This window comes from Xiphophorus hellerii, chromosome 4 (assembly GCF_003331165.1).
Source record: "Xiphophorus hellerii strain 12219 chromosome 4, Xiphophorus_hellerii-4.1, whole genome shotgun sequence".
NCBI classification, from domain to species: Eukaryota; Metazoa; Chordata; class Actinopteri; order Cyprinodontiformes; family Poeciliidae; genus Xiphophorus; species Xiphophorus hellerii.
Genome location: NC_045675.1, coordinates 4066111 through 4085705, shown reverse-complemented (window position 1 = coordinate 4085705; position 19595 = coordinate 4066111). Strand labels below are relative to the sequence as shown.

The 19595-nt window shown below is 37.3% G+C and overlaps 1 protein-coding gene across 2 annotated transcripts; it reads left to right on the top strand.

The window, feature by feature from the left end:
• The first annotated feature begins 13645 nt into the window (after positions 1 to 13645).
• On the top strand, positions 13646 to 19269 carry dbx1a (developing brain homeobox 1a). 2 transcript variants are annotated; one of them, XM_032559919.1, is made up of 4 exons: positions 13646 to 14015; positions 14107 to 14208; positions 17447 to 17649; positions 18604 to 19269. In XM_032559919.1, exons 1-4 carry the CDS (start codon positions 13715 to 13717, stop codon positions 18895 to 18897), a joined length of 900 nt encoding a protein of 299 aa, XP_032415810.1. In that variant the 5' UTR covers positions 13646 to 13714; the 3' UTR covers positions 18898 to 19269. The 2 variants fall into 2 exon arrangements, with proteins under 2 accessions (XP_032415810.1, XP_032415809.1); XM_032559918.1 differs by having other exon boundaries at positions 14104 to 14208.
• Positions 19270 to 19595: the final 326 nt, after the last annotated feature.

Sequence of the window (19595 nt, the reverse complement as noted above, 5' to 3'; positions counted from 1 at the left end):
TTCAGCCTGCAACAGTTTCCAACTGTCTCTTACCCATATGCCCTCTTCTTTCTGCTGTTTTTATTTGATGTTGCAACAGTGAATGAATTGATTGAGCTTTTATGAATTAGTTTTTGTGCACCAACACCACTCCTTAAAAGGAAACGGTCTATTGTAGTGAGCATTTTTGTGGATTCTTGTCATTAAAACTGAATTTTAATTTAAAAGAAAATAGTGCGTGTGGGTGTGTGGGTGTGTGCGTGTGTGTGTGTGTGTGCATGGTGTAATCTCTTTGCATCTGAATGCAGCTGTGATCCCAGGACTCATGAGACCGGCCTATCATGGCCTGTCATCTTTAATCCTTGAAATATTGTCCCAGTTCAATGAATGGTGTAAAATTGGAACATATGTGTCATTATTCTGTAAATCTTTCATTATACCGGGCTTCACAGTTTCTCTCTTTATCCTTTTTTATTATTTGTCCACAGACCACTCTTCACACACTCTGAATTTTCCATACTGCACTCGAAAAAGTATCCATAGCTCTTTAAATATTTTCATCATCTAATAATTATTTTTCTGACACTTTGCAATTATGTGAAACAGAAGAATAAGTGTGTATTTTTCAAAATATTTTACAAATAAAAATTTTACCCCATTACTCTGATATCCCTAAAAAAAAGCAGTGTGACCAAATATTGTCACCTAATTAGTAAATAGTCAGCCTGTCATAATAAGCAATCAATTAATTGAATGATAAATTAAAATGATACCCAGTAACATGGATAAAGCTATAAACAAGCAATCCTATTAGAGGTTGCAAGACATATTACACTGCAAAAACACAAAATCTTACCAATTAATTTTGGTCTTATTTGTAGAGAAAATATCTTAGTCCACTTGAAATAAGAAAAAACTAACTTAAAAGTTACTTTTCAGTAAGATATAGAGGCATGTTTTAAGTCAAAAATTTACTTTTTGATCAATAATAAGGAAGTTTTTACTTAAAACATGCCTCTATATCTTGTTGAAAAGTTACTTTTAAGTCAGTTTGTCTTATTTCAAGTGTATGAAGATATTTGCACTAACTAGACAAAAAGTACTTGATTAAGATTTTGTGATTTTGCAGCGTAGATATGATGTTCACCTTCCAGCGATCTAATACACTCAGAGGTACAATGAGGTGGTTTAAATCTAAACATATCCATGTGTTAGAATGGAATAAACAAAAACCAAACCAAAATATAGCTGGAAAAATTCTAGAAGAAAAATGAAGGAAGTCGAAGCTGAAAATATTTTAAATGGAACCCAATGGAGACATACCTGCGCGGCGGGAGCATTAGAAAGAAAACCATAAAACTTACAGCATTATTGTTTATATTTTCTCAAAGCAGATGCCTGTGGCTATATTTTGATGCATAAATTATTTCTGTAGAGTGAAATGTGTACGAACAGCAGCATTTTGTTTGTGAAAAATCAGCGAAACTTGAAGACGTTGCTAAAGTCCTTGTTGAAGAATTCCGTCATTGGATTACAAATCTGAAAAAAGAACAAAATCTGCATAAAAGTTAAATCATGATTTTAGAACAACCGTAAGAGATATCAAAAAGCTAAATCACATGAGGATAACTTAACATCTTGTGACTTGTTTAAAAGCTGAAGGAAGTATCTATGTGCAAGTAGGCAGAAGTAGCAGGCTGTTAAAGATCACAAAGTATTTGCTGAGTTTTGTGGAATTCTGAAGATTTTCCATGCATGTCAATGGAGTTAATATCTACATAAAACTTAAATCAGGATTTTAGAAAAACCGTACGAGATATCAAAAAGTTGAATCATTTGAAGATAGCGTACCATCTTCTTTAAAAGTTGAATGGCATTTCTATATTGAGGTAGATAGAAGTAGCAGGCTGTTAAAGAGCACAACATATATTCTGAATTTTGTGGGATTCTGAAGATTTTCAATGAATTTCAATGGCGTTAAAATCTATAGAACGGTTTAAATATTATGAAAAGTGTACAAACTGAAATTACCAAAAGTTACAGCAGAATTCTTCTGAAGAAGTTAAATGTTTTGATATGCAAGTTGAAGAAATCAGTGGAAGTAGTTGAGGGCGGAAAAATGTTTGGAAGACAGAATAATAACCTGAATTTGTGACTGGATTGAAAATGGATATTTTATTCACTTTATTTATGCCACATTGATTTGCAACAAATGTCATCCAGAGGCACTTTACAACGTCCAGTCCAATCAAATCCATGTTTGTTGATTGGAAACTTGTTGTTTTGATGTGTAATGGCTACAATTGTAGTAAATAAAGCAGGATTACATGTGGTAGCTCTGTGCCACACACAGAGCTACCACATGTCTTATACATTGTCCCAACAAAGAAAGGTGCAAGAGCATCGTTGACCTGTTGCATACTTTTAAAGACGACATTTCTTCTTAAAGATTTACCTCGAGTGAGAACTAACATTCCTGTTCTCTGGCGTCTTGTGTTTGGAGTGGGCTCTCGCTCAGGCCTTTGTGCTCTTCTTGACCTTAAGTGTCTTATCATTTGACCTTTCAGAGCAGAGGTCATCCTGCTATAGGTGACCTTACCCTGTCTGATCCATCTTACTTGTGCACAAGAGTATAATGCATAGAAGAGGGCTGTAAGTGGAATCCATATCTGAACATAAGAAACTTTTATTTTTTTTACTCAGAGATCCTAGTACATCTTTTAATGAGTTTGCGCATTTTTGATTTGATTTTAAAATAATACAAAAAAAGTTTAAATATTTCAGGATTAGTACAAGAATAAAGTTGCATGAGAATGAAGTTGAATTAATATGAGAATAGTCATAATATAAGAATAAAATCATATTAGGAGAATAAAGTCATAATATTATGAGAATAGTCATAAAATGAGACAGTCATGTTATGAATATAAAGTCAAAATGATAGGAGAATAAAGTCAATAAAAAATGTTTTCTTTTAATATTACAACTTTATTCTTGTAATTTTATATCATTTTATTTTCTTAGTATAGCATAACCTGTCTTTGAAATAATTACACAGCCAGGTCATACCTTCATTATGAAAATCGTATTCCAGTCATAATATTTGATTGCTTTGAGAATAAGAGCAAAGCGAGGGGACAGAAGTTTCTCTAATCTGGATAAACTTCTCTGCTAAGCTGAAACATTTGAGCCCAACATGGCAGGCAAACCAAAGGGAGGCCAGGCATGGAGAAAAAAGAAAGCAGGAATGGGACACAGTTGATGTGAAAGAAATGGTTGAGTGATGGTTTACAGAGCTGACAAGCAGAAGGGGGAGCTGGGACCTGCGGGGTCAGAGGTCAGCTCACCTACAGCTTATTAGATCCCCATACAGCAGTGATGGGATCAGTTTTAGGCCGCAGCACAGGCCAGCAGCTCCAAAGTGACTTTGAGAAGCAGGAGTTTGGAGGTTCGGGGGGTTGAATCTGGTTGTTTGGAAAGTCAGTCAGACCAAATCGCTGCTGTCTGTCCCCGGCAGTAATCCAGACCGCCCCGATGGTCATCATGCCTCACAGAGTTTCAACAGGTTAAATGGACCGACTGATGGTGCGCATCCGGGTCGGGGAGAACCTCAGCGGCACACAGAGCCACGCAGCTTATGGCATTTTAAAAACTTTCCAAGACAACATATGCAATCCTCAGTCAATGGTAGAGAAAAATGCACGGTGCAATAATAACACATTCATTTCTCTCATCTTCTACGTAAATGTATGTAGAAGATGTGATATAAATTAACAGACCACTGCACTGAACCCCATTGAAAACCTCCTGCTTATTCAGCCAAATATTGATTTCTGAACTCTTCCTGAGTTAAAACATTAGTATTGTTGTTTCTAGATGAATATGAACTTGTTTTCTTTGCATTATTTGAGGTCTGGAAGCTCTGCATCTTTTTTGTTATTTTGACAATTTCTCTTTTTCTGCAAATAAATACTAAATATCTGAGGCATCTTGTCAGTAGTTCATAGAATAAAAGTACAATGTTCCTTTTACTCAAACATACATCTATAAAGAGTGAAATCAGAGAAACTGATCATTTTTTTTAGTGGCCTCTTCATTTTTTCCAGAGCTGTATGTTGCCATAGCTGGTGTTAAGGCAAACTTTCACATTTTCTTTGCCAGTTAGTTTCTTTTCCTAAAATAAGTTAACAAGTTGTAAAATTCAAATACAGTTCAATACGTCCATGTTTAGGTATGAAACAGCCAAGTCTTTTGGATGACAAATCCAAATTCAAAAATACCTTATTAATCCCAAATGTGACAATAAAAGTTGCTTTAACTCATAAATTCAAATATTTCAAAGAGTTATTGCAGGTAGAGATGACTGTTGGCAGGAAAGATATCCTGTAGCAGTCTGTATTACAGAGAATCTGAAGAAGCCTCTGATTGAAGCAAGTCTCATGAAGACGATGGTCAGGGTTGTTCCATAGTTTCCTTGATTTTATGAAGAATCCTTCTTGCATTAATGCAAGACATTCTTAGAATATTATTAATTCAAATATCTGGGGTGAAAATGTTTAAACCAGTTTTATGTTATCTAAGCTCAAACTTAGCAGTCAGACAGATTAAAAAACTGGAGAGAGAAAGAGTAGATATTTTCTATGTAAAGACTTCAAAAATAAGGTGACATGTTGTGTTTTAACTCTGCACACTGCAAAATTTAATTTTTTCTAGTTCCTATTAAAAATGTGCTAGTTTTGTCTTAGTTCAAATGTAATAACTTATAAGTTACTTTTCAGCAAGATGTTGGAGCCTGTTGATAATTCCTTAATATTGATAAAGAATTAGTAGCTACAAGTGGAGCTTTTTCCTGAACATTAAGGAATTATTTACTTAAAACTGGCTCCTATATCCTTCTCCTTATTTCCAGTGTACTAGCATATTTGCACTAAACTAGACCAAAAATGTTAGGTAAGACTTTGTGTTCCTTTTAGGCGGGCTAATTTTGCAAGTAGTTCTTCAACTAACCAAAGAAATTAGCCAGAAAAGCCTAATGTTTACATGTTTTCTTGTTGGGTTTTTAATTAATCATGAGAGGCCAAGTGTATGGTCCAGGTCCACACTTGTTAATATAAACACACACACAGATACACACACTTGTGCAGCAGCAGCAGCAGCGGCACTGAAAAAGATCACTAGTCCCCCCCTCCTGTTATGCAAATGAATCAAAACGCTTGAGTGAGAATTATATATGAATCCAATGAGGCTTTTTCTCTCTTTAAGAAATGCTTAGCCGCAAGTAGTGGGAGCCCTCAATGGCAAGCGTCCGCTTCACTCCCTGGCCATGCGTATTATTCAGCTTGACGAGACGCAAACTGACATAAGCACCCGGGTTCACTTTCACCCACTGGCAATCCGATTATATGGCCAACACGGCATCAATGCTGCAGGGCCAACAGGCAGTGAAGTCCGTCAAGCATCCCCTCCTCCACCCAAGCTTTTTCTTTCTCCATTCACACCACCTTCTACTCCACTGTCTTCTTCAGCTGGCCCTCCCAAACATACTTGCGCACTTCCTCTGCGCTGCAGCCGTGGAAGACGGCGAACTCCGACTGCCTTAAGCACAACTTAAAAGTTAACGTGAAGAATTAGATGAATTAAACTAGAAATAAAGGGCACATATTATGCAAAATTACCATTTTGCACATTTTTTGTACTTCCATTTTGGTTTCTACTGCTTCTAAAAACAGCCCAAGCTCACCCAGCATCCAGCCATTTTTTTCTGGTGTCTGGAAAATGGGGAGTTTCAAAAACTTCCTTAATGTAACGCCACAAATCAGCAGACACTGACAGTTACCTAGCAACCCCAGTGAAGCCCAGCCTATTATCTAGCAACCCAAGCAGAGCTCCAGCACATTTGGTAACATGTTTTCCTTTTTCTTTTTATTTTTTTGGTTTACAGGGGCTCCTGGAGAAGACAAGTATTTTTGTTGTTGACTTACAATCCAGAAACCACTTAGTCCTGCATTCTTGTTGGTTGTACAGCAGGCTCCACTTTTGCTTTTCAAAGCAGTACGGTTGTATATTTGTGTTTGCAGTTATTTTCATGTATGAGTGTAAATGTTAAGTTTGGGAAGCGTGTGGCCAACGGTGGCTCATTTGGATTTAAAATGATAAGATGGCCTAAAACAACCGATGCACTGTGTTATGGCCCAATGCCTTTCCTCTGGATCTCTATAACATCTTTGTTTCAGAACTCCTAATTGGTGCTGATTGGAAATGGAGGCAGTTGGCCGGTGTCTCCGAGATCCAGCTTAAGATGCACCACTGTCTCTCTCTTTTTGTCACTCTCTCCCCTTTCTTCCTCTCCTTGCCCTCACTTCTCCAGCCAGCCACCGTTTTTGTTAAATAAATCTAATTTTAAGTTATGGTTCTACAGCCAGACCATAACAAATTTGGGGCTCGTCCGGGAGTTGAACCCGGGACCTCTCGCACCCCCAAAACACCAAATCTTTTTTTTGGTCTACTTTCTAGTGCAAATATCTTAGTACACAAAAACTAACTTGCAAGTAAATTTTCAACAAAGTATAGAAGCTTGTTGTGTGTAAATATTTCCTTTATATTGATGAAAAGATACTAATTCCATTGACAGATTATGTCATTGATAAGACATTTTCTTATATTTAAGTGAAATAATCTGCCAGTTGAACTAGCAAATTTTCATCAATATTAAGTATTGACTGAAATTATGCTCCTATATCTTGCAGAAAAGTTACTTGTAAGTTAGTTTTGTATTATTTTGAGTGTACTAAGATATTTGAGCTAGAAACTAGACCATAAATACTTAAGATTTTATGTTTTTGCAGTGTAAAGGACCACTGTCCTCTGAACTCCCTCACGAATACAGGAAATTTTTCCCATGTTATAAGTGAAATAATCTACAAGTGGAGCTAGTACTTTTTAAATAAATTTTAAAGCATTTTTGCACTGCATGACTTGTTTTTGTATTTGAAGTGCAAATAGTTTGTGCACTGATGGAGACAACAATATTTTATTTAACATTGAAGTTTGCTTATGTCTTATCAGCAATAGATATTGGCATCTATGTCTATATTGTGGTTCTGCAGGTCAGGTCAAAATGTCACAAAAGGGCTCTTAAGCTAAACCGGGGTTGACAACCACACAGCCTGGCCGTCATGTCGGTGCAGAGCAGCGGCGCTTGGGTCCTCAGCAGCAGTAAGTGTTTACATGACGCTATCAAAAAAAGACTGCCAGGTGCTGAGGGGCGGGGGGCAAAAGATCGGGGGCAAATCGCCCCAGATCCGTGAAACTAATGTAGAGATGAGATTAGACCAGCAGAGAAATACATTTGCAATTGATTAACACTGAGCCACTGTGACAAATTGCATATACTTTTGAAGGAGTGTGTGCAACCCTTAGGGGGGGTAAGGGGGTAAGAACAGGGAATTTTTAAATATCGGTACCAGATTATTGCTTAACCTGGAGCGATTGGTTAAATGGCAGCAACTCCAACAGCTGATTTGATATTTTAAGTATTGTTGTTAGAAATCAGAATCCACTAAATAAGCTGACCATCTCAGATAAAGTTTAATGCCTGCCTTTCCAGTCTAAAACAAGGATTTAACTGCAAATAAATTAATTCTGGACGATAAATTACTTTTTTTTTTTGTACCATTTGTACCACAAAAATTTATTGTTCTTAAAGCACAATATATATTTTTTTAATTCTAGTGAATGGAAGACAAGATAAATATCCAAAATGAATAAACAAAACAACAAATAACAAAATGAGTGATGGAGGCTCTGTAAATGGAATGGTTCTTCAAAAAATGGTCTAGTTGAGAAAAACTAACCAGACTGGAGACTTTTTTCATCCAGTTTTTGATTGAAAGACAAAGAAAATACTTGGTTAGATTTTCTGTTTTTGCATTGAGGATGTTTTTTCAGCTAATTTTACCGCTGTACAATGGCTGCTGGAAAAGACAAGAGTTTTGTTGTTGATTTAACAAAACTCTTGTCCACTTGCTGCATTATTGTTGTTTATACAGGAGGCGCCACTTCTGCTTTTGAAAGGTGTTTGGTTGTATAATTTTGCCTCAGTTTGTTACAATTTTCTATAAAAATTATAAATCGTGCAAATGAAAATTATTGAGCTTGTTTTAATCTATTGTGTGATTAATTTATTTATTGTGCCAAGTCTATAAAAACATTTTATACAGTATTTTTGCCTAGTTTGTTATGCAAATGTCTCATTACACATGAAATAAGACAAAGCTAATTCGAAGTAATTTTTAAGATAAATAAAAGAGCTTGTTTAAGTCAATAATTCCTTAAAATTGATGAAAAAGTTCTAGTTCCACTGGCAGACTATTTAAGTTATAACAAAACATTTTCTGGTGTCATAAGTGAAACCAGAACTTTATTAATTTTAAGGAATTCTTTACTTAAAACAAACTCCTATGTCTATCTGAAAAGCTACTTGTAGTTTTGCCTAATTTTAAGTGTACTAATATATTTGCATTAGAAACTGGACCAAAAATACTTTCGATTTTTTGTTTTTGCAGTGTACAGGACCACTGTTTCCTCTGCACCCCTCTGTTTTTGTCTGGTATTAATGAGCAATTAACTTTGCATACAAGGTCATAGACAATGGCATCGGTTGTCAGATTATGCTAATGTTAAGGCTGTGGCTGTGCTGAAAGAGGATGGGGATTCACTGTGAATAGAAAAGGTTGTGGCCTTTCTCCAAGATTAGAAAACGATATGCAAACTGTACCAACATGTGCTATAAGAGGATTAGAACACCACTCGACATCCATACTGCTAATAAATGAGCATCCTAAAGGGGAGGTGAGCGTCTGGAGCAAAAACTCTGCGGCGAGAGTGGAACCGGTGATTCAGAAGTTCCTGGAAATGTGAAATGCACGGTCTCCGTAATGTGATTTTTATGAGTTGTAAACCTGGAGGCGTGAGGATGAGGCGCAAAAACGGCAACAAAAGCTGAACTGAAAGAATTCAGTCGGACAAGAAAGGAGCCTGGGGTGAAACTAAGAAGTTGAACTCCCATGACCAAAGCGAGAAGGAACAGGTGCAGCGCAGAGCTCATACAGAGCGCTTTGTGCACCGACGTGGCTTCGGTCCATTTGGGGATGAAGGAGGGCCCCCATGTTTAATACAAAGTTAATATCGATTTAATGCTTGTCACTGTCCTTCTGAATCTTATGGCATCACTAATTCGCTCAGTGTCGGGTGGAGCTTTTTCACCGCTTTGTGGCAGATGCTGCAGGGCCCTGGAGCGGCGAGGTGAAGCAGCGGCCAAAACGCCCCGAGTGGGAGCCGCTGCTGAGGTGAGGCCCGGTCACGAACTGAGTCCAATGAAATAGATGTTTGGTTAACCACACATGGCAGGAGCAAGAACTCGCTACAGCTTAGTCTGAGACGCGACGCTCCAATACACTGCAAAAACACAGAATCTTACCAAGTATTTTTGTTTAGCTCCTAGAGCACTTGTGTTAAACTCAAGGCCCGCGGGCCAAATCTGGCCCGACATGAAGTTTTATATGTAACCATTGTATGCTTAAATAAGATTTTATCAATCAAATGAAAGCAGATTTCAACAGAAGAGGGTTAGGGACACCAAACAAAAACAAATCTGACTTCTTCCTTAGAATTTAGCAGTCTCCAGCGCAGCCCAGGGCCCACACTCTTCTAAATCTGGCCCTGTCCCTGATCCCAACTTAACAAGTACAACACAAAAATTTTTAAAAAATTTTAATATAAAAAAAAGATTTATCACAATGTTACATGAAAGTTGTTTCCTAATTTAAATCACTTCTTTGTATACATATTGCCCGTTAAAATGTTCAGCACACAATTAGCTTTATGGGACCGAAAGTAATTTGGAAAAATGGTCCAAAATGAATGTTTTAAAGAGACGGTAGATAAGTACCCAAAATATAAAGTAATATTCCTTATTATTTTGTAAAAAAATAAAAATAAAAATAACTAATATGATTGTCAAGCAGAACACGCTGTCATATAAGCTCACTACAAAACGAGACGTGTTGACAGCTGAATTTATAAATGATCACATGTAGAGGAAACCAAGGAGGATCCCTGCTGGTGAATTATGCAACCTTGGCTCTGCTCTGGGTGGATCTCGGACTGACGGACTGCTGACCGGCGCCGCGACCAGTCAGCACAATCTGTTCACCCCTGACGTGAAAGAGCTGGGAGTTTCCTTCCCTTGATGCGCCCACGTCATTGATAAATAATGAGGGAATAATAAACAGTCAACCACCTGTCGGACCCGCCGCACAAAGCGACGGCCCATTGAGAGCCTCTCATGCATGGATAACATATTTACTCAATCCCCTTTCACTTAGGGAAGCAGAAAGGGAGGCAAAACAATGGTTAAGTTCATCTGTTTGGTAAAACGATGTTGGGAAAACACGAAAAATAAAATGAAAACGGGCGAATATTCAGTGACGTAAATGTTTCTAGGTATTCTTGACGCTTTCTATGCATTTATAATTAGTTGAGTTGAGTTCGGTAGTAACTAGTTGCATTTACTCAATTATGTTTACTTGAGTAACTTTAGAAAAATAATTACTTTTAGGAGATTTTCTTACTACTTTGTACTTTTTGCTCTTGAGTAAAATTTCTGTACTCTCTAACTTCACTGAATGAAAAACAAACATGTTTTAACCACGAAATCACCAGACACAGACACACACCTGCAGTTTTTGTTAAAGTTTTACAAGTTTTTTTTATAGAAAGAAACTGATTTTGGAGAAAAATATTTTGCCATTTTTCGTCCATAAAACACACAAAATTCCTCTTAATTTCATATGTTGGCCCGTCTGATTGTGTATTTTTTAACTATTAAATGCTTGATAGTTTGATCAGTTACCCAGTAGACTTTTTATCAAACAATTTTGTTACTCTTACCTGAGTAATTTCTTAGACTTTTATTTGAGTACCATTTTTGGCTCACCTGATTATTCATGCCATGTGTCCCGCAAAATGACGCGGAACACCAATAATAATAAACATAGTTAAATCACGCGACATATTTCACTTTCTAACATGAATGTGAATATATTTCAGATCATATTGGTAAAAAGTGCAAAAAATAAAACAAATATTCAGATGCGCATCAGTTACCAGATGGTAACTTAATACCAATTGGATGATAAAGAGACTTAAACGCATGATAACCATTTAAAGGTGATAAGCGTTGAAGGGAGGGGTGGTTGTAGTTACTGTTGGAGGTTTTATTCCAAAGATGTGCTTTTAATGGCCTTAATTCATCCGCAGCCAGCTGTTTTTTACTCGGCCTGGTAAAGAAGCGGGGGACGTGGCAAGCTTGCAAAGCTCGTAGAAATTAGTCTCGGTCAGGCGGAGCAGCCCCTGCTTCCTGGTAACCATCTGCTTACCGCTCACAAAAGACGGATTTCGTCCTGCCAAGTAAAGGAATACGGGCTCATAAAAAACCTTTGAAGGCCTCGTTACTCATTGAAGATGTAGCTGCGCTGCGCCAATTGCGCGCTAAGTGCGTACTGCGCGCATAAAAAAGGAAAAAGAAATCGGCGCACCTCTGATAAGCGTTGACTCTGAGGGCTCATTTCACGGAGGCGTTCCCTTTTAATTATCGGATTGCGGTCAGTTACATATTATGTTGATGTATTGTTATTTATACTGAAGTGATGCGTTTGCGGCAATCGGAAAACAGCCATCAGGAAACAACTGAATATTAATTTGCTCATTCATTGAATTTATTCACATACAAATAAACATGTGATAAGAGCGCAAATTTATTAACACAGTTATGGCCAAAGAAAATAATAGAAAACATATTTCAACAAGCAAATAAATAAAAACAAAGTGAATACATTTTTGTGGCCCAAAGTTTTTCTTAGGGTCAAATTTACTCTTTTGTTTTGCAAAAAATAAAAAAAGTTTATTTGCTGATTCATTGAATTTATTCACATGAAAATAAATATTGAGTTGTTTTTCTTTTAAACTATAAGAGCACAAACTTATCAAAACATTTAGGGCCAAAAATAATATTTCAACGAGCAAAAAAATAATAATAATTGCAGAACTTTGGGGGGTGGAGGGGGGATTTCTTTTAGGGTCATAATCACTTTTTAAGCTAGAAAAAATACATGATCGATTATTTTAGGAATATTAAAATATTTCCAAGTTTAATTTAGTTTACTTAAACTTTAACGAGTTTTTTATATATATAACTTTATGAGAAAAGTTGACGGAACACGACTAACCGGCTTTAATAGGAGTTGTATATGGGGGTCTCAGTGTGCGCTCATATGAATGCATTTTAAATCAAATCACAGATGCACTTTTATTCAGTTGGTTAAAATAGCAGAACAAAACCGTCTTTAGAAATAAATCTTCTCTTTTCTTTCTGTTTTTTTAATACCACTGTGCTTTTTTTTTTCTTTTTTTTTTCCGTGGGGCGCCTCCTCCGCAGCTGAGGGTGACAGTTCGTTCATGGTTAACAGGATCATGAGTCCACGGTCCGGCCCGCACACTTCTCCATGCGCGCTGCGGAGCCGCGGCCGCGCGAAATGAGTGATATTTAACACATCTGTTAAAGCGTTTTGATAGCAGAAATCCGTTTAAGACATTATTCCATGACGAGAGGCAGATTGAGTGTTTAGAATCCCATGAAACCCTAAAGCTGATTTACATGAGAGATGTTGCCAGGAACGGGGGCGGGTGGGTTTATTTGGGTATTTTGCGCACTGCAAAAACACTAAATCTTACCAAGTAGTTTTGGTGCTCTATAAAAATAACACTAAATTAACTTAAAAGAAACTTTTCAACAAGAAACTGGAGCTTTGTTTAATATTAATTTTAGAAGTAGATTAGTGAGAAAGTGTCTCATGGTATAAGTAAATCATTTACTTAAAATAAGCTCCAATATCCTTCTGAAAAGTTACTTGTGAGTTTAATTTAACAGTGCTAAGATATTTGGACTTAATTTGATGTTTTTGCAGTGTTTCCTCAGACTCTGTTTTTGTCTGATTTTAATGAACAATTAACTCTGCATACAAGGTCAAACTAATTTTTTGAGTCAAAGACATTTTTTCCATGTTATAAGTGAAATAATCTTCCATTGCAACTGGAATTTTTTTCATCAATATAGAAATTATTCACTTAAACAATCTGCTTTAACTGAAAAGTTACTTTTAAGTTAGTTTTGTCTTATTCCCAGTGTACTAACATATTTGCACTGTAACAATACTTGGTAAGATGTTCTGTTTTTGCAGTGTAACCATTTCATTTGAACGTTATTCATGTTTAAAACGTGCAGAGAAAAGGATAATTCACAATCTTGTTTTATACATTACTTCTCTTGCCTTTGCCAAACAAAACAAACTCAAAGGAAAGTGGCCAACATGGAGAATTGATGACTGCCCCTCCTTTGTGCGCTTTACTTTCTCCATTGCTTGATTATGAAGACTCATGCAATCATAAATTGCGCGCTGTGGCCAATCAGCGGCCATGAAAGCGACCCATGTGGAGAACTTTGTTGCGCTCCATTGTTGGGGCTCTCCGCTCCCAGAGGAGGGCTGAGGGGGAGCAGCCAGCTATAAAACTCCTCTCCCTAGAGTGACGAAGCCAGAACAGTTCGCAGGACTGATTCACGGAGTATTTCTGATTCCAAACTTAAACATTTTTATTTTTCCGCCCTAACGCCGGGATTATGATGATCCCAAGTGTCCTAGCGCCTCCCGCTCTTTACCCGGGGCTGTACCGACCTGCCGCGGCTCTGCCGTCCGCCTTCCCGGCTCACTCCAGCTTCTTGGTAGAGGACCTGCTGCGGATAAGCCGACCCACCGCCTTCATAACCCGAACTGCCCCGCCGGTCGGCGCCTCGTTGCCCGTCGCGTCCTATAACGGAGCCTCCGCGGTGACGCGCGACTCCTGCTCGCCCAAAACCTCAAAGGATCCAAGTTTCCTCAAGTTTGGAGTGAGCGCGATCCTGGCTCCGTCACCAAAGACAGGTGAGTAGAAAGAGAGCGCATAAATTTGAACTGGTGGCTTTTTTTATTTGACGCAGAAATCATTTTCTAACACGTCACGTTTCCTCAGCAGCATCCTCACCTCCAGCAATCCACAGTCTCCACTCCAAGACCTTCCCTGTCCCCTGCTTTGACGGAACCTTCCACCCCATATTTAGGACGCCATATTTACCAGGTAGGCATGCGTTTACGTTGATCATATAGTCGCGCAAGTTGGAGTTACGAAAATAAAATTGCGTAAGGAAAATGCGCCAATTTGGAAAACTTGATTAAATAAAGTTTTTGAGCTAGCATAATGTGGTTTTTCGGCAATTAGGATGAATTAGGGCCATTGTAGATAGGAAAAATGAGTAACTTCCGCCAAAAAACTCAAAATTGTGTCATATATTTTCTAGAAAAAACGTGGAAATTTCAGTTTCAAAAGTCAGATATTTTCCACTGTTGAAACTCATAAAATTCTCAAAAGTAGAACACTTTTTGACTTTTTAAACTCAGGAATGTTCACGTTTTTTCTAGAACATTTCTCAGTTTTTTATTGTAAATTTGCAACTTTCTGGAATTAGAGTTCCAGAAAGTTGCATTTTGATAGAAAATTTCTGAGATTAATCTCAAGACATGAGTTTTTTTCTCGCATATTTTTGACATTTGGAGATTAAAAACTGACATGTTTTTCTAAAAAACATCTGAGATTAATCTCAAAATTTCTGAGCTTTTACTCTCAAGTTTTTTAACTTTTGGCGCTGAGAAATTTCCACTTTTTGTAGAAGATTTCAGAGATTAATCTCAAAATTTCATGTATTTTTCTCCTCAATTTTTCCAATTTTAAGCTCAGAAACTTTAAATTTTTTTCTAGAAAATTTCTGAGATTAATCTAAAAATTTCTGAGTGTCTGGTGGAAATTAACTTATTTTTTTCATCTAAAAGGGCCCTAATATGCCGATGTAAAATGTATTTTGCAAAGCTGCCATGGAAACATTTTTTCCACATCACACAAAAACCGGATGTTACTACTGACGGAAACAACGGAGAAGACAGGAAGTAGAAGAATGATGTTTATAATGACTTACAAAGTGAAAAAACTTATTCAGGTGTGATTTTAATTGTGTTTCTTGTTTATTGTGTTTTTATGAATGGGGAATCTCTACAAAGTTTTGCGAACATTTGTAATGAGGACACTGCGCTAATTGCATTTAAACCTGAACTGCTGTCACCCCTGTCATATATTTTAACAAAAATGTGAGAAGAAAAGGGGGCAAATAGCCAGAAAAGAAGAAATCACTGTCTCATTAATGGGGACCGCCGGCTCTGAACCCTGTCAGGGAATACCCACCCACCCCCTAATTAACCAATTATCCCAAATCGTCACGCTCTAAATTTGAGGCGGGGTGGCGGGTTATGGTCCCCCTGCTTCCCATTGGGGGGCGTTCTTGGCATTTCTCCGGGCCTGCGTTTTCCCACAGCGGCCCGGTGGCAACAAAGCCCGGCTGCACCGTGACCAATTCGGTCAGCTCCCACCGGTCGAACCACCCACACACCCCGGAGAGTGACTTTTACCAGGCGGGCCAACCAGTCATGCACTAATTTCCCTATTAGGCGCTATTGAGCGTTTTCAATATTCTCACAAGACCACATAGAGGGTTGTTGTTCCTGACGCTACCGCGTCCGTAAAGCAAATTTCACCCAAAAAAATCGTCCAACTTCGCAACTCCTCCCTGTCTACACCCCGCATAGTTCGCCCTAAACGTTCCTGTATTCTCTATCCGGGCCAGCGAACGAGTTGAGATAAAGAATAATCCCTTAGAAAAGTCTATAAAGTCGCTTTCATTCAGACTAATCATAATGGAGAAGGAGTCTTTTCATGGGCTCAGCTCAGTGCCTCAACAAAACAACTCCAGCGTCCTGAAAAGCTTTTCGTGTTCATTTAATGAAAATGATTTGAGGACAAGAAGAAGAAGAAAAAAACGCACCATTCCCCGTTCCTCCGCACTCCTCACTTCCCCCCCGCCGGGCATCAGTATTCTGGTATGCAGTTGTGTTTAGTTTGAAAGTGTAAATCTCCTTTTGTTGCGATAATATATGGCCTTCACCGCCTGTCCACAGTCTTTTCTGCGTTAGTTCATTACTACACAATTACCGTTCACGGTTTATTAACTCCTCTATCCGCCCTCGCAGGGCTCCTTTAAGGGTGCGCTGCCTCTTTAACATACCAATGCGCTCGAGGACCGACCAATGTGCTAATTAGTCACCTCGTGCCATTTCACTCAAAACGCAGAACCCCAAAAAAATCCCTGAAAACTGAGGCGTCGTTTTGATTCATATGTGGACAAACATTTCAAAAGTCCAAGCGTTTAAATGTTTATTTGCATAATAAAGCAGTTATGAATAATTCAATGCAAACATTACATATTTTATTCATTATATGTAAATAGCTTATGATGTTTCATTTGTTTAACTCAGTTGGTTTAGTTGTTGCTGTCAACTGTTGGGTCTATTTCATGACTCAGAGTTAAAATAAAATTTATGATTTAGTGGAGCATAAATGATGAAATTATTAAATTAACACTGAAATAACACAGTGAAGTCAGGCTATAATCAATTTGACACGTTTTTAATATATTTACTGTATTATTTTATGTATTTAATACAATTACTTAAATGAAAGTATGTATAAATATTCAATGGATTGTGGCATTTTTGAGTGAAATCTAGCATTTGTTTATGAGCCTCTATGGAAGAAGATTAGTGCTTAAAAAAAAGAAAGAAAGAATTTGGACTTTTTTCTCAGAATGCGGACTTTAAACTCACAGTTCTGACTTTTTTTCTAGAATTCTGACTTTTCTCAGAATTAATTTTTTTTCTGAAATCTGATTCTTTCCCCCCCACCAAATTCTGACTTTTTTCTCATAATTCTGACTTCAATATTAATATTGAAGTCAGAATTATGAGGAAACAAAAGTTTGAAAAATACTTAAGTGGCCCTAATCGTCTTGTGTAGATCTACATTCTCCTAAATCTGTCAACACTTTTTTTTTTTTTTTTAGAAAATTAATGCCATCAATAAACACTGGAGTTGGCTAATTTCTGTCACTCATTTGTTTTTGCATTTCGGTGAATAATGTCTGACCATAGATTCAGTGATTGGTGCTCATACATACGTTCAGATTTTAGATGCAAGCAGAAGGAATAAATAAACACAAATGGAACCATTAATCTATACAGCTAATATCAAAGTAATACTTTGGATGTTTACATGTGATAAACTTGTAATTCCAGTTAAACTCACATTTATTCATGATTATTGATTGCATTGTGAGATTTCATGAAGTTATGAGAGGTTTTAAGAGTTTCTGTGGTTTTAGAGATGAACTTCTTGAAAGAAATTGTAAATTTTTGTATTCGTTTTTGTTTTGCAGCAACATCCTCCGTTGTTCCCATCCCAGGGACCTTTTCGTGGCCCCTGGCCGCCAGAGGAAAACCCCGCAGAGGAATGCTGAGGAGGGCCGTGTTCTCTGACGTTCAGCGCAAAGCTCTGGAGAAAATGTTCCAGAAACAGAAATACATCAGCAAACCCGACAGGAAGAAACTGGCGTCCAAACTGGGCCTTAAAGACTCGCAGGTAAAACTACATCTGTAGAAAAACTGTGTGCAACTTGTGCTAGGTACTCTTCCATTGACAATAGAAATGCGTGAATTGGAATTATGCTTACTGGAAACACAAATTTAGATAAACTAAAGTTTTTCTGGCATATTGAAATTAGTGCATTTCAGAAAACTGCAATGGAAACACTTGTTTTTGCATCACTCAAGTCACATGTTCAACAACCGGATGTTACTACTGTAGGAAATGACAAAGAAGACAGGAAGTGGTAGGAGGAGGATGGGGCAGCATGTTTTTAACAACTTTAAGTGTGAACAAACTTATTCAGGCGGGACTTTACTTGTGTTTCTTATTTAATCTTATTTAAAATTGTGTTTTTTCAATATTAGGAGAATATGGACAAACATTTGTGCATATTTGAAATGGAAAAGCTACAGCAGCTTATTAGGGTCAGTGCAGATAGAAAAAGGAGTAAATTTTCCCCAAAACACGGACAAAAAATTTCCTTAAAAAATTTGTCAAAATTTTGTGAGAAAAAAGTCAGAAATTTTTATCTTAAGCTCAGAAAGTTTCTAGAAAGAACTTGGAGATATTGGAAACCTAAAAAATGAAAATTGTCTAGTTTTTTAATTCAAATTTTATATTTTTTTCAATTGAGAAAAGTTTATTAAATAATTTGCAAGAAAAAAATTAAAATTTGAGATTAATCTAAAAGATTTCTGAGTTGTTTTTTTTCCACAAAATTTCATATTTTGGAGATCAGAAATGTCAAAGTTTTTCCCAGAAAGTTTCTGCAATTAATCTAAAAATGTACGTTTTTTTCTTGCAAATTTTAAACTTTTGAAACGCAGAAATCTTCCATTTTTCTCTAGAAACTTTCTGAGCGCTAATAAGTCGTCGTCATTAAACATAGCTATTTCCATCTTTCTTTTTTCTTTTTCTTTGCTCACCATCCTCTTTTTGCCCTGTTAGGTGAAAATCTGGTTCCAGAACCGCCGGATGAAGTGGAGGAACTCCAAAGAACGGGAGCTGCTGTCGTCCGGCGGCTGCCGAGAGCAGACCCTTCCCACCAAATCCAACCCCCACCCGGACCTCAGCGACGTGGGGAAGAAATCCTCCGCTGAGGACGAAGAGGAAGAAGAGGAGGACGAGGAGTTTAGAAGAGAGAGAATGAGCGCGGCAGGATGCAGCATTTCCTCGCCCTCCATGTCCAGTAAACACTCAGACTTCTCAGAGTCAGACGACGAAGAAATAACGGTTTCTTAATTTATTCTTTTTATGTCAACTTATAATTAGCGAGTTGTTTTTATGTGACTGTGAACCGATTTGTAACAACTCATTACATGTTTCTCTGTTTTGTTGCATTATGCGCACTGGACAGGTTCTGCTTCTGAGAGCGTTTGCTGTTTTTGCACAGCTTTGTTCAACTGTACAGTATTTTGTACAATTTGTATGGAAGTTTTATGCCAAGAATATTGAGTTACTTTCATCCCGATACTGAATAGAGTTGTTTATTGAGAAAATGTAGCTATTTCGTTAATAATTTATATAAATTTGTTTAAGTATGTTGTATTATGTCTTGTATATATGTTTTATTTCACCACTTTTGTACAAACACCAAATAAAACTGCAAATGATTCAAGGCTAAATGTTTGTTTTATGCAACACACATCTGAGCAGGAAGGAATATATTAAAAACATTTTTAATGAGTTTGGATCCAAATAATTTTAATAGAATAGCAAAGTGAAACAATTGTTGATCTAAAGTATGTAAACTAGGTGCTCCTGTTCAGGGTTGCTAAGTATCTTCTGGTCTAATTCCATTTCTGGGTTGGAAGAACACGAGTCTACAAAGTAGTGTTGATAAAAAGTATATAAACTAGATAAGCCAATAAGTTTATCTAGACACATCCTGATGGCAGCTAATAAGCTGCCGTAGGATGTGGATTGCATTTAAACCTGTT